Source organism: Seriola aureovittata, chromosome 1, assembly GCF_021018895.1.
Source record: "Seriola aureovittata isolate HTS-2021-v1 ecotype China chromosome 1, ASM2101889v1, whole genome shotgun sequence".
Taxonomy (NCBI): domain Eukaryota; kingdom Metazoa; phylum Chordata; class Actinopteri; order Carangiformes; family Carangidae; genus Seriola; species Seriola aureovittata.
This window is the reverse complement of record NC_079364.1, coordinates 7,304,049-7,319,519: the sequence shown is the minus strand read 5'-3', so window position 1 is coordinate 7,319,519 and position 15,471 is coordinate 7,304,049. Positions and strand designations below refer to the sequence as shown.

Here is a 15,471-nt window from a genome sequence, read left to right as displayed (position 1 = left end):
AGAGTCGCCATGTACAGTTTATAAGGCTTTAACTTGGAGGGGGGAGTACTAGTGTTAGAAAGAGTAGGAAGTGTTTTTTATTCCTGACAGGCTGACAATCAAATTAGATGATAAAGAATGTTTTACGAAGGGTTTAATCTGAACCACGCCGTACAACAATGACACCAATCATCACATCACAGAGGGTTAGTAGTTTACAGATGTTAACTATCGGATCGGTACTTGGTATCGACTTATACACAAGTTCAGGAAGTTCAGAATCAGTATCAGGAAGGAAAAACTGGTATCGGAACATCATTTCAGAAGTAACCTTCCCAAAACTGGTTATTACTATTATTATTTATCATAAACATACGCTGCGTAACAGAACGGCACCCCACTCCCCTGAGCTATGACAACTTTATTGAGTTTAGGGCTGGAAACAAAAAAACAACAAAAAAAACAATACAAGAAGCAGCACATGATACAGCTACTGAAACTACTGTTTGGACCAAAGATGAAGAAAAGACACACGGGAAAGATAGAGTCAGAGCAAATGGAACAAAAGTCTGGAGTCAAACGTGGGAAAACAGTGCTGCACCCATCTGATTGTCAACATGTCCTGTTATTGCTGTTTGCCAGGAAAATAATGGTCAATACAAAACGCACCTCCTGTGAGGAAAATGAAGCATATTTCATACATTATAACTGTGTATCATAATTTATGGACGAAATCGTTGCGACAAGATTAAATACATCTTCGTTGTTTGGGAATAAAAATCCAGTGGATCTGTAGATTTGTGGAGGAAGTTGAAATCTTTGACTTTTAATAGGAAGTGCTTCCACTCTTGACCTTGCTGCAACAGTTACATCAACACATTTCCATGTTGACACAGTTAGATGACAATAATCAATCGCCACTAAAAGACATTAGAAGGGTATTCCTGGCTAACTATAATATATTGAATAATCTTTGGCATGCATGTGTATTAAGCTCGACACAACAAAGGAAAATCACAATAATAATCACTAGTGTACAGTAAGTGTACAACCAATACACCACTTTGTCTACAGTACATACAAAAAGATAACTTTTCAGAGAGAAAATATGGATCCTCGGCAGGATCTTTGAATATGTAAACAGGAAATAAGAAACGATGTGTAAAAATACCAGAAATATACAGGTTGTGTAAATCTGACCAGACTGCAGTTAGTGTGCATTTCTTTATATCCTTCTCTCAGTCCAGAATATTGGAGTAATGAACACCCTTTGTCAGCACTGTGAGCCATGATACCTGTACGACGCTCCTTCACTGTAAATGCTTGGCAGGTCCAGTCAATCCAGGTGTAACACCACAGAATGTAAATAAAGATGGATGTAGCCTCTGTGACGTCACCCTGAGCAGGTGTGGGAGTGGGCTGCCCCGCCGTCGCCATCTTGGCAGGGCCTGACTCAACCTAACTCTCGGCTAATCCAAAAATGGGCAAAGTGGAGGGGCGTGTGTGGAGCTGAGACTTCGGTGCTTGTTGGTTTGTGGCAAGCATACGCTCACCCACCTGTCACTCAAAGTTCTGCATAATTGAGGGCGTGGCTGCTTTAAGTCTTAATAAAATTTAAATGTGTGAGTTGTATAAAACGTCACCTCCCGTACAGTTGTCATGAAGGAGGAAGTTAGCTATAAAGACCAAAACTGGTTTCTCTACCATGCTGTAGACACGTTTATTTCTGCTGCAAAGTTTGACAGTATGGGGATTGAGCCAGCCTCAAGTGGACATTCAAGGAATTGCAGTTGTTAGCACTTCTGTGTTGGCTTCATTTTTCGACATCAGATGTTGCCGCTTGTGTAACCCCAGCCTCAGTCTAGTGTTTGGCACGCAGACACATTTACTGTTCAGTTCAACTCCAGTTTTAAGAAATAGTCCCAACCAGATGAATTTACACAAGTGACTGTTTTTCATTTCCGTCGTCTGACAGAGGACGTGTCAAAACGACAGATCAGCATACCTGGAAAAAAGGTAGACCTGTGTATGTACGTAGTATATTCCCTCTGATGACGCATTTGTTGATGAGGGGGAATTTACAATACAACACAAATATGAAGCTTTGACTGGCACGACAGCTCAAACAGTTTGGATATAATACAGTGATAAAATATCAAACAGCAGTGCGACAGTCTGGGCACTGCAGGGGGGGAGAGACCCACCCTTCTCTCTCGCTCTCTCACACACACACACACACACACACACACACACACACACACATAAATAAATAAATAAATAATTGTTAGTCCCAACAAAACATGTCTTCCTAATGTTCATCTGCACGCACCAATCACAGATCTTTTCCTGTTATTCCCCAGTTCACAGTTTCCTGGTTCTGGGTGATCTGGGAGCACTGGTCCAGTCTGGGTACTATGGTGGTGGTGGGGGGTCTACAGTAAAGAGCTGGTGGGGCTGCCGGGCAGCGGGGGGCTGTGGCTGTGCAGGGTGAGGCTGTGGCTGTGAGAGGGGCTAGGGCGGACAGGCAGAAGGTCGTAGTGGCTGGGGATGTGGCTGTTCCTGGGCAGGTCGTATGGGTTCTGAGGGTAACTGGGAACCACCACACCCCCAGCTCCCTGGACGATACTGATGGTTGGCTCTGAGAGAGGGAGAGAGAGGGGGAGAGAGAGAGGGAAAGTGAGAGAGAGGGGGAGAGAGACGAGGAAGTGGTGCTGAAATGATTAGTGGATTCATCAGTTTGTCTTTTTATCTGGTTCCAGCTCAAGATCTGTTCATTTTTTTCAGTTGTATATTATTTTAAAATGTTTTGGACAGTTGAATGTGGCCAGACAAAACAAATAACCTGAAGATGCCATCTTGGACTAGTGCTAGTTTTTAACTATCTTCAGATACTTAAATTACTCATTTAATTAATCAAATCTGCTATATATATATATATATATATATATACTATATAAAGGTGTTTTCAGATGTTTTGAAGATGTGGAACTTTTTACTCATAGGACTCAAACACATCATGAATGGAATAATAAACTCAAAGTGAAACTGTTTAAAAAGACAGATACATCGTGTAGTCAAGGTTTTATTGTATCAGTGTTTGAGCTTTAAACTGAAATGTTTTGCCATGTTTTCCTGAGGCTATAAATACTGTGTAAATACTGTACAGCAGTGGTGCACGCTACATACTTCCTTCTTGAAAAATAAACATTTAAATGTTTAATTGTGTAAAAGGTGTGTGTCTGTTTTTTTCCCAACGTAAAACAGATGACAGTGAAAGTGAGAAACAACAATAAACCAGCGAAGACAACTTAAAGGAGTAGTTTGGGAAATGCGCATCTTGCTGACTTGAGCAGATTGAAACCACTCATGTTAATGCTCAACATCTCCTGCTGTACGGCTTCATATGATCGTGAGAGTGGCATTAATCTTCCCCTCTAAGCACATTTCTCAAAACCTTAAACTATTCCTTTAAACCTCGCTCCCCTCTCCTCAAACGTACCCATGTCGTAGACGTTCTTGGCGGGTGCCGTGGTGGTAGTGGTGGTGCTGATGATGGCGGCAGAGCAGCAGTGTGTCATGTGTTCATGGTGAGCCGGCGATTTCATCTCCACGTAGCTGCTCTCCGAGTGTTTACACAGACCCGGGGGGTCGTTGATGGTGGCGTACGGGTTTTCACTGTTGAGGGAGCAGGTGCTGGACAAGGAGCCCTTCATATAGTCTAAGGAGAGAACGTACACATCGATCGTTTAACACTGTGTGGTGAGAAATAAAGATCTGTGACTCGTGGGAGTTCTAACTCTTCACAAGAAATTACGAAGATGAAATTTGCTGGGGACCCCCAGGAACCCCCTCAAGGACCCCTGGTGGTGCCCGGACCCCAGTTTGAGAACCTCTATGTCAGACAAAGAAACCACTTTGAAAGACAAAGCAGCTTTTCTGTTTCCTGATGAACCATTTTCACATTTCAACATTTCCTGCAAAATATGAAATAGGCTCCCTGGTTATTACAATCATTACCATAGTAACCAGCTGCATTTCTGATCAGATTTATCGTTGTTCAGCAATAAGATGTCATGTGAGAAACTTCCAGCTGTTGTGGCTTTGAAATACATTTCTATATATTATGTCTTTAAAGGATAAGGTTGGTAATATTCTATATAAAGAAAGCAACAACATGTTAGTCTGTCTCAAACTTTCTGACTGCCCTCCTCTGTCTGTGACACTCAACTCCAAGCTAAATGGTTCCTACTGAAGACATAAATCTTTAAAAGCACCTCACAAATATATAGTTTCATTTTAACTTCCTCAAACAGCTGCTCACTGTCATTTTTATCAAACAAAAAGGAGGAAATAGTGGATTTGTTGAGGACTACTTTCAGCGGCGGATTAATCCACATTTGGTGATCTGGTGAGTATTTGGGGCAGCAGGACGGTGTGTGTGTGTGTGACCGATTCAAAATAAACTGGTGTGTGTGTCACCCAGTGCAATAGTGATTCACTGATGTATTCTTAATATATTTTTTTTCATTAGGTTTGAATAAAATAAAATAAAATAAAATAAAATCTGAAAATAGAATATCACCAGACTTATCCTTTAAAAAACAAACATGTTAGAATAAACAAAGCATCACTGGATGACAGAGGTTACTTTGCAAGGCCAACATCAACTTTCCATAGCAGTTCAGGTAAAAAAAAAAAAAAAACAGACAATCAGTGAAGCTGCAGTTGAAGGAAATACACATTAAGTGACAGGAAAACACACACAGCATTCAGTTATTGTGCAGGAGGGAATCTCCCGGGGGGCGGGGGGAGGTGTGTGGGGGGTGTTCAGGAGTGATGATGGGTCAAAACAGCAGAGAGGGAAACACACACAGGAGAGGAGGTGGATTCATCCTGCAGAGACACAAACACACCTGTAAGCACAGGCTGGTACATAATAACAAGATCAAATCAATAGCAAATCACATTTTATGTCGACAGGGTAACGGAGCGTTCAGGTACAGGACCGCAGAGGCCTGAGGTTTTCATGCTGCACCTTTTTTTCTGTATAATAATATCTCATCCACATGTGCAATTTTCTTCTTGTAAACATCTCCCTGCGGGCACAGAAATGCGTTTCCTCTTCTTTCATTTTCGTGTTGATGATTGTTTTGCATCAACACAAAACAGTAACATGGCTCCTCCTCAGTCCATTTATTATCTCCTTTCCCCCTCACTCCCCCCTTACCAAGTAGCTTTCAGGCTTTTAAAATCATCTTATTCCACCCTGGCTGCCTGTGTTACATATTATCATATATCATCTTGTTGCAGCTCTGACGTTTACGCTGAGTGAAATATTAAAGACTCCATGTTTTAAATGGCTGCTTGTTTCCATTAAACGAAAATACTCTAGTCGTTTTAGACAGATATTTGGAAACTTTGTGAAGAATCTTAAATTAAGCTTCATTGTCAATTGAGCACAGGAATACTGGATTTTTATGGTAGATATCAGTACTTGAAAGTATTGATAACAATACAAATAACAATACACAGCCAATAGTAATATATTATATATATTATATTTACATAAACACATCATAACATACAGTATCTCTGTACTGATGTTTCTTGTTATCATATATACAAGTGCCGATAAATCTTATAATGGCCCAGATGATTTATCAATTTAGCTCTAATGTCTAGAAGGCATGTCTATAATGTCTGGATATTGAAGTTTTTTCCTGCCTTATGTTCAAATTATTCAACAATAAGAAAATACTTATTATCCTGCATCTCCCCGTTTTTCTATATAAACCCTTCAAGATGGAATTTAGCAAAATGTCATCCATTAATTTCTAATTATTTTCTCTCTTTCCAATTTTATTTTCTAGTCTTCCCTCCCTCATATTTGATCATATATATGTTCCAATCAAATATAATTTAATAAAAAAAAATCATCAAATTAGATACTAAGTCCTACATTTGACAGTTTTACTAGATTTTCTGTTTTAAGCAAAACTAGTGAAGCTGCCTTCTGTGGTCTAAAACATGTAGCTTACGACAGGCGTAGTAAGGTCTGCTATAGGTGCACAGTCAGTCGGCTAAGAAAGTTGATAACTGAGCAGAGGCAGAAGAAAAACACGTCTTCATATCCAATTATAACTACATGTGGTGTCATTCCGTTTTGTTACACGTCTCATGAGGCATGCAGCGATCTGCATCAAGTCTGACTTCCAACACAGGGAAATGAAACATGAAGCTGAGGTTCAAAATGCAAGAGAGAGGCAGTCACTGGCTGAGGGAACTGTTTCGAGCAAGAGGATTGGCTGGGGAGTCAGAGGTGATGAGGTCACACAGGTCCACCTCACACAGTACCTCTGTAGCGCGGCTCCAGGTGGTAGCTGTACCGCCGATCGATGCAGTAAACACCTGCAGAGACAGAAGGAGTAGATTACCTTAATCAGCTTTGAGACTGTGAAAATGTTAACTGCTCCATGTGAACATAGCCAGAGGAAAGAGGGCAGGAGATGTAGAGACTTAGACTGACCTAGCTCACTGAGGTTACAGTAGGCACCCCACTCTGGAGCACTGTTCCTGTGTCGCTTCTTTGTCTTCATCTGGAAAACACACAGAGACCGCTGACACACCAGGAAACACACACAGAAAAACATTCTTAAAGAAACACAAATACTTCCTATGTTCCTAAATCTGTAACTGACATCACATCAGCAAACTACAGCTGGTCGTTTCTCTCAAGTCCAAGCCGAAAAGCTCTTCCACCCACCTTGTTGGAGCCCCTCTTGTCTGGCTTGGCGTAGTGTGCGGCGTAGGTGCAGGGCCCCAGAGTGCGGTAGCTCGGGTTGGAGAAGCAGCGGCCTACAGAGCTGTTACTGGGAGAGGAATCTGCAGAGGAAAGCAGGCCTGTGCACTGTAGCCCTGCTGTCACCACAGGACATCAGCACAGACACTCATATCCTACCATCTACACATCACCATAACACACACGTGTGTGCACCCACACAATCATTGACAGTGACACTGTTGTCCAAGCTGCTGATTAAAGTGAGGGAACTCCAGCTAGAACCAAGAGGAGGAACTTCAGTTACATTCACAGTGTAGATCAGATCGGAAATATTGGCTGAGACAATTTCTGATAATCGATTAATCGTTTAGATCATTTATTCAACAAAATGTTGCCTTTTCCAGCTTCTTTGTCTGTTTTATATCACTGATTATAGAAAATTGAATATCTGGGTTTTGGACTGACAATTAATTTAAAGATTTGTCATGTTTTTAGAGCCTTTTTTTTGGTAGTTTAATTTTTTTTTTTGCATTTTGCCTTCATTCCGCAGCAGATGTGTGTAGAGGTCATTTTTCACAATTTTCTGCCATTGTAGAGACTAAACGATTTATCGAAAAAATATAATAATAATCACCAGTGCAGCCCAGGTTTAGGTTGTTCAATCTGCCTGGATGTTTAAAGAAGAAGGAAAAAAAGGTAAAAGGAAAACACCCGCAGGTAAGGACGTCTTACCTGAGAGGGAGTAGTCGGTGGAGTTGATGTGCAGGGCGGGTGTGTAGGTGACGTTCGGCACGTGGTGGCCCTTCTCTCTCTGCCGATAGCGGAACCAGACCACAAGGCCGAGCATGGCCATGATGAGCAGCAGCAGGAAGATGATCCCCAGCACGGCACCAGCAGATTGCCGCTCCGACGCCAGCGCCGGGCTGATCTTGGTGTAAGGGTTCAATTCCTCCATCATCAGAGCCGCTGAGGAAAACGGGGACAGTCAAAACACACCGATAACACCTGCAGCTATAGCTTACATCAATCACTCATTTTGTTTGTAAATGAAAGTTTCAAAATAAAAGTCCTCCCATGTCTTGTCTTTTTTTGCTGTTGGATCTTAATTGAGCTTAAATGCTATCATATTTGTGACCTGTTTCTCTTTGTTGATGTATTTCATCTGGCTGAGATAGACTGTCAGACTGCGGGATACAAAAGTCAGAAATTTTCAAAGCCTGTATTTAGTGGCTTTAAATAATATCTTATCATTAATTGCAGCACTTCCGATCTTCACATGAATGTTTTTCAAGATTTTAGAGCTCTGTTAGCTGCTTTGAAAACATGTCAAAATGCTGATTTTGTATAGATGGAATATGCAGCTAACTCACACCTGTGCAAAAGTGTTTGTAATTTTTTAATTACTTCTGATTTTAAGACTCAAATGAGCAATAACTGATTGTTTTGGCCAAATAACCAAATATCGGTAGTGAACCCAAGAGGAACATACAGAATTCCAGCAATTACAAGGCAACATCATCCTGATGAATCTAATCCCAGTCTTCACTCTCTTCCAGCTGTTTTTGGTCTCCACCAGCTCCTGAGGGAAACATCTGGCTCTTTAGCTGCTAAATGCTCCACTATTTTAACCAGCTGCTCTCTAACTGTGTCTGTCAGCTGTTTGCTGCTGAGCAGGTAGTGGACATTGCTAAAAAGCCGTTACATTTTCTATAGATTATAGAGGATCTTTCACTTATACATAGACACAAACAAGAGAAAAAGTTTAATAAGTTCACACAAACTGCAAAATGACGATCAAATACCAGCCATTTTAGTCCATTACACCCTCTTTGCACCTTCATCTTATAGAAACACTTTCATCATGTTATGAACATTTTTGTACAAGTCTCCTTTTTAATCTTTATAAAATGTATACATGTTTCCTCTACCACCTTATGTTTTATGATTCTTCTGAACCCACATCTAAAGAAGTGTGTAATCCAGCTCTGTGCAGACCCATTAGCTCTCACCCTGGTCACAGCGGATGCCTTTGAAGCCGATGCTGCAGTAGCAGGTTCCTGTCACGTAGTCACAGGTGGCGTTGTTCATACACTCACACAGCTGCTGGCAGCCGTAGCCAAACGTTCCTGCAGGACACTCTGCACACGGGAGAGGAAGGTTAATGCATCTTCAACTCTGACAGGTGCAAACACAAACATCACAGTTATCATGTGAAAACTCATAACTAGGATTATGTGCAGATGTTTGAAGTTCTGAAGTGTTGCTTTGTGGGTTAAATTTCAGTTTATGTTCATGAGAATGTTGAGATGTGTGTAAAATGGCTATCACAATAATGGTAAATATTTATACAGCCTGACGAGGATCCAACAGCAGCTCAAAGTTTTGACAACTTTACATATAAAACCTGCTTCTTTAGCTTTTGACTGGAATCTTTTATGGCCATTAATTCATTTTAATGTTATTACTCTTTTCTTCTTTTAAAGACTAATTATTTTATTATTGGCTTTTATCCATTTCAGTGTGTTTATTATATTTTCATGATTTCTATTTTTCGTGTGCATCCATCTCCAGTTGTTTGTTCTGTCTTGTCAGTCGCCTGTAAATCACTTAAACTAACCTGTATGAAGATGCTATAAAGATAGATTGATTGTATTTAGCTGCTGTATTTGTGATTATTTGTTTCAACAACACACTTTTGGAGTTACTTTTTATGTATGGTGTATATACTGTGCACTACTTCTGTTCTTTTTAATGTATATGATCGATCGCCTATAAAAACAATTAATAGTTTATAGATAGATATAGAAAAAAAAAACAGAAATGTCTTTTTTGTCTTGTCCTGCAAATTAAATACCTGAAATACAACATACATGTATATATACATGTATAAAAATATTGCCATAAAGCATCACACTTATATATATATATATATATATATATATATATATATATATATATATATATCTGCTAAAAATGGTCTCATACTCCAGAGATATTAAAAAGACAGCTATAAACAGTATATATAGTCTTATAGTCCATCTCTGTCAGTACTGTGCATCTGTTTTTGTGCCTCCTTTTCCCGCTGTGAGACTAACAGACTAACTCCACTGGTCTAACTTCACACCTTGCTGCAGTGATGTGCAGGTGTACACCAGGACACTGTGAGGTGACACCCAACTGAGCTGGTCAGAGGTGAACCAGACTCTTTCATTTTACAGTGTGCAATCTTTTAAACTGAGTCATGTTAGAAAATTTAACTAATGCTCATTGCATTTTGATATGGTAATATGCCAATTTCTATTATTCTGTGATATGATTCTGTTAAAGCTGTTGATGGGATTATTGCCAAGCTAAAAAACAAGGGTGCACTCTCCTCATCATGTGTCATCACTTGGCTGCAGAAGCTGCGTACTTGCTGTTGTACAACACAAACACGAACACACTCACTGAGTTCGCAGCTCTGTCCTATGAAGCCTGTCCTGCATGAACACTGTCCGGTGATATGGTCACAGTCCGCCCCGTTCTGACAGCGACACACCTCAGCACACTGGGAGCCGTAGAAGCCTGTGGGACAGCCTGGAGAGGAAGACACACTGTACATCCTTACACTGTCTGCATCATGTTTTCAGTGTCTAAACGAGGACAAATTCAACTTCTCCTTTCTCCAGACTCAGTATCTGAGAGATGATCCACCAATCTGGAGCTGTGTTTGGAAGCAGTTTTTCTGGGATTGGCTAATCCGTTCTGTCACAGTGGGGACAACGTGGATCATCTCTGGAGGTTGAAGTGAACCCAGTTTGCAACTCAGGAGGTTTAAACCACTGCCCAGAGAACCTGAACTCTCTCTGGACTAGTTAGCTGTCTTTTCTCCTTCTTGTTTCAGCAACATTTTTAAGAGCCACTCTGACAAGTCGAGAAACATAATGTTCACACATGTTGTAAACAAACCCAGACGTGTACTTTAATTATATGGAAGAGAAAATACGCTAACTTCAAAATTATTTCCACTGTTTCAGAATGGATTTCTGGGTCAGTTTCGACACCTTATATTTAGCAAATATCACATTTTTTACTGCTCATTAAAAAGTCTTAAGTGCACATTCATCTTAGTTTTATATTGTCAGATAGGTTGAGATGATATGGATAAACTGGGTATTGGTTACAGTCTCTGTCTCTGTCTGACTGCTTGATTTGCTGCATGTTTAGAGTCTTTGTTAGATAATGTTAGACTGTTTTAGTGATGTCATCTTGTCATAAATGTCAGGAACTAACATATCACCAAAACTGATGAGAATGATGGTCATAATTCTGGAAATAAAATCCTGACTGTTAGAGAAAAAAGTTGATAATCTGATTTAAAGATTCACTGCAACACAAGATTAATTCTGCTTTCAGCTATGTGGTGTAACGCCACATTACAGCTGGGTGTGCTCACAAACATCACACCTGACCAGCTGTGACGATAGCTGTGGTCCAAAGATTTCTACCACGAGGTCGGTTTGGACGAGTTCAGTTAATTTTGTGCTGTGAAAGTTGTTAATTGAACTTTGGTGATGAGACGGAGGCGCTCAGTCTGCATCTGGCGTGTTTCGTTTGTGGTGTGAAATCAAAACACCACAACATTACACTGTCACCCACATCATTTTAGAACAGTGGATGTGTGATGATTTTAACACAGATTCAATTCATCTGCTGTTTGTGATTGAGGTAACACAGTGATTTACACATCTGTATAAGCAAAGTGTAACCTATATTGATAGAATATCACTATGTAACACGTGTGTGATGAAAAGAGGAATGTTGCTCGTGTCCCACTGCATCTATTTTAACAGTTTCCTGTGAAAAGTGAGTGAAACAAATATTACAGCAGAAAAAGCTTCTTTTTCTCTTTGTCACCATCTATTACATTTAAGCTTCTGTTGCAGTCTCAGCTAATGATGCTCAGTTGGTGAGCTCTGTGTGACACTAGAGAGCATAAAGTAAACACATCAGGTTCACATCAGATGAGACAGAGAATAACAGCAATCAAAACAATGGATTATCTAACTTCCTGATCACTCCCCTTTAAAGTCAGTGTGGACATGAACCAGACCAGAACTAAAAGGAAACCAGACATTAATAAATACAATTTTTAAAATATGACTTTAGGATACGCCTTTGCTTCTTGAAATGAGGATCTATACAAGGAAACCCAGAAGCTGTGATAGTCAAATGGTGCCAGGTCACAAAGGAAAGGAGGAAAGAATATTTTCAGGGATGTAGTTTTAGTATCTGCCACCAGATGGAAGTGTAGGTATGAAGTATTCAAAGCAGGCGACCTCAGTCAATCCACTGCAAAAAGTGAGACTTCATCGCAACTGTGTGTGTGTGTGTATGTGTGTGTGTGTGAGAGAGAGAGACCTACGTTGAGTACAGTAGAGTCCTGTCCATCCAGGGCTGCAGTTACACTCTCCGTCTGTGGCGCTGCACTGGGCCCCATTGTGACAATTACATGTGTGGATGCAATCTGGGCCCCATGAGCCCTGAGGACATGCTGTCAATAACACACACACACGCACACACAGTTAGACAAAGATGAACAAATGCATACATATGCACAATCTCTTTTCGAACACACTAATGCGTCATCGGCCTGAGGAGTGGATGTGACAGAGCTCTGGACAGTCTGCGGCTTCATTAACTGCACAACTGATTGAGTGATTGTTGTAGCTCTGTTCAGTGTAAGATGGATAATCAATGTCAGAACCAATGGAGTAATTGCTTTAGATTTTTTTTTCTTCCTATTGTCTCTGACTGCTTGATAAGAGCTAAGGGGAGAACACAGAGAGCGAGTGTGTGAAAGAGAAAGGAGAGATTATTTGTTGCGGCTCACGTTTGGAGCAGTCCTCGCCGATCCAGCCGGGGTAGCACTGACAGGAGCCGTCGATGGGATTACAAGTGCCATTGTTTGTGCACAGACACGTCTCAGCGCAGGCCTTACCGTATTTTCCACTGGGACACACTGTGGGAAGCGCACACACACACACACACACACACACACACACACACACACGCACACACACACGCACGCACGCACGCACGCACACACACACACACACACACACACACACACACACACACACACACACACACACACACACACACACAGTCAGTTACCTAACATGACTTCTTTAAGTGATCAAATAAAAATATTGGGTCAAAACAATATTCTACACAGGATTAAATTCTGTTGGCACATAAAAACTAAACAACATGACCAAGACTTTTCTTGCCAATAATTAACACATTAAGATCATTACCTTTGTTTTTATAAGTATTTTTGTCACATTCAACGAATGTCCGTGACTGGGTTCACACTCAGGATGCTGTGGCTCATGATCAGCACACCTTAACCCTTACATATTTTACAAAACACTAAAACATGAAAAAATATTATTTTTTAACTTAATTTCCATTTCTTTACAACTGTAATCACAGAGTGGGAAAGAGAAGAAGCAAATAAACTTTCTAACAAAAACCTTGAGCAAAAAAAAATAAACAGGCAAATACATTTGAAATAAAATAGTGTAAGGAGAACAGATTAACTGTATAAGAGTGAAAAATATGATTTAGGGATTATTCAAGTCTTTTGCAGGAAGCATAACTCATCTAAACTGAGCATAAGGATGATTCATCGACTGTGACCTTCTCATTCAGCGTAACATTCAAAACTAATGTTAATCACCATAATCTTCAATTATCTTTAATTTGATGAGCAATTAGTTACAATTTAACAGCATTTTCTTCTGCTTTGAAATATGCCCACCCTAACAGTCTGAAATTAATCATCACTGCTGAATGTCTCTAATTCAATAAACTCAGGCTGAGAAAACAGGTAGTCAGCAAGAAAAAAAAAATCAGCTCAAACTTTGTCACCCGGAGAAACTAAAAGAGGGGGAAGAAGTTTGTTTTCCAGTTAATCATTTTAGGGAAATGCACATCCTGTTACTTAAGGATGTAATATTTCTTCTTTTTTTATATTCAGATTTCACCAAAATTAACAAAATAGAGACACAAAAACTGTAGTGTAGTAATATATATGTGCTCTGGGGTGCTTTGATTATTGCCAGTTAACATGAGATGGCATACTGCTACTTCTGCAAGTAAAACTTCAATGTAGTGTTCGGTTTTATCTGAATTTAAGTAAAAAAATTATTTATAAGACTTCATATACAAAATCTCCACAGTGTGATTCCCTGGACAGGAAGTGAGGCTGAACCATCATATTACATTTTAAATAGTGAAGGTTAGAAATATTATGAACTGGCATTTAACTTGACCTCATGACACCACACTTTAAAATGTTTGAGGAGTATTTTCATTGTATAATAATAACTGTGCACAGAGAGAGATACAGTGTGCAGCTTGTAGTCTTCATAAAACATTGCAGGCGTATCACAGTTTCATGTGCTATTTCTTCCTGATGTTAATGTTTAGGCAGAAGTTGGATCAGATAAATGCACTCTACATATATATACATAAACTGTGTGGATATTTTTTTTTTTTTTTACAATAATCTTTTACACTAATTTGCATTTGGAAACCTTTTCCATATGTTACATAAAATGTATTGTCTTTAATAAGCTCAGCCTGTCTATACTTCTACTTACATTAGCCTGCACATTGTTACTCTAGAAGAATAAAACCCAGAAGGGGATTCTTTACTGTGAATATAGCCGCAATTAAGATCATTATGAATGCCTCAATGAAATCCCTCCACTTACGTAACAGCTAGCAATGTATGACTAGTGTCTGTAAAGCTGAGTTCAAAGTAACAGACTCATGGACATACGACTGAAACCAGGAGTGTTTAGCAAAAATAATTAGCAGGAGAGGGACTGGTCTGTTGCTCCCTGATGTTCTTCTCTAAACTTAGCACACATTTCTTTTTTTTCTCCACATTAAATGAGAGTTTGTGGTGAGGTCACTCCGTCCTTTGGTTGCGAATGAAACATCTCAACAACTACTGGACAAATTGTCATGAAACTCGGTTCCGACATTCATGATTCTCAGAGGATGAATCGTATCCAGCAGTTTAAGTCTTGACTCTGCAGGGTCAGTTTGGTGCTAACACAGCATACAAATATGCTAACACTAGTAAACAGTCATGCTAACACACTTAACATTAGCATGACATGAGTACTGTGCCGTATATCTGAGGGCATCAGGAGAGCTGAGTGCAGCTGAATGTGTCAGACAGCTGGAAATAGTAAAGCTTAGACCAGCGATTCACAAACTGGGGGTCAGGGCCCCCATAACAGGTCACAAGACGAATCTAAGGGGTAATGAGATGAGTAATAGGTTAAGACAGCAGGAAAAAAAAGTATTTGGTTAAAGTTAAAGTTATTATTGTCTCTGCTGACTTTCCTCCAGTCTGTTTTTTTTTTTTTGTGAATAATGAGATAATTTTACATATAAAAAAAAAAACACAAGGAAAAAGAATCTTTCCGTGGTTGGTGACATTGTTTTGTCTTCAGGGTTCACAAGCTTGGAAAGCACCAGCTGATGAAAGTGGCCACAGTTTGAACTGCAGGTCAGGTTGCCACACAAAACAGCCCATACACCATTACAATTATCTAAGACAATTAAAAAACTCTCTATGGAATCAGTGTATGAGCCATTAGGTCAGTTAAACATTAACAAGTTTCACAGAGCCGTGTCAGTGAATTATG

At 39.9% G+C, this 15,471-nt stretch overlaps 1 protein-coding gene across 2 annotated transcripts in view; it reads right to left on the bottom strand.

The window, feature by feature from the left end:
* Positions 1-380: 380 nt before the first annotated feature.
* The window catches only part of LOC130166909 (multiple epidermal growth factor-like domains protein 11), a 131,649-nt gene continuing 116,558 nt past the window's right edge, over positions 381-15,471 (bottom strand). The window contains exons 17-25 of one of the 2 annotated variants that reach the window (XM_056372758.1): positions 12,633-12,761; positions 12,165-12,293; positions 10,208-10,336; positions 8,770-8,898; positions 7,493-7,726; positions 6,743-6,861; positions 6,506-6,575; positions 6,334-6,387; positions 4,756-4,872 (exon numbers count right to left, since the gene is read on the bottom strand). In XM_056372758.1, the coding sequence (XP_056228733.1) occupies positions 4,868-4,872; positions 6,334-6,387; positions 6,506-6,575; positions 6,743-6,861; positions 7,493-7,726; positions 8,770-8,898; positions 10,208-10,336; positions 12,165-12,293; positions 12,633-12,761 (998 nt within the window). In that variant the 3' untranslated portion in view covers positions 4,756-4,867. Of the gene's footprint in view, positions 2,618-3,478; positions 3,698-4,755; positions 4,873-6,333; positions 6,388-6,505; positions 6,576-6,742; positions 6,862-7,492; positions 7,727-8,769; positions 8,899-10,207; positions 10,337-12,164; positions 12,294-12,632; positions 12,762-15,471 lie in introns of those variants that run through there. The other variant, XM_056372766.1, reaches the window with a different exon arrangement.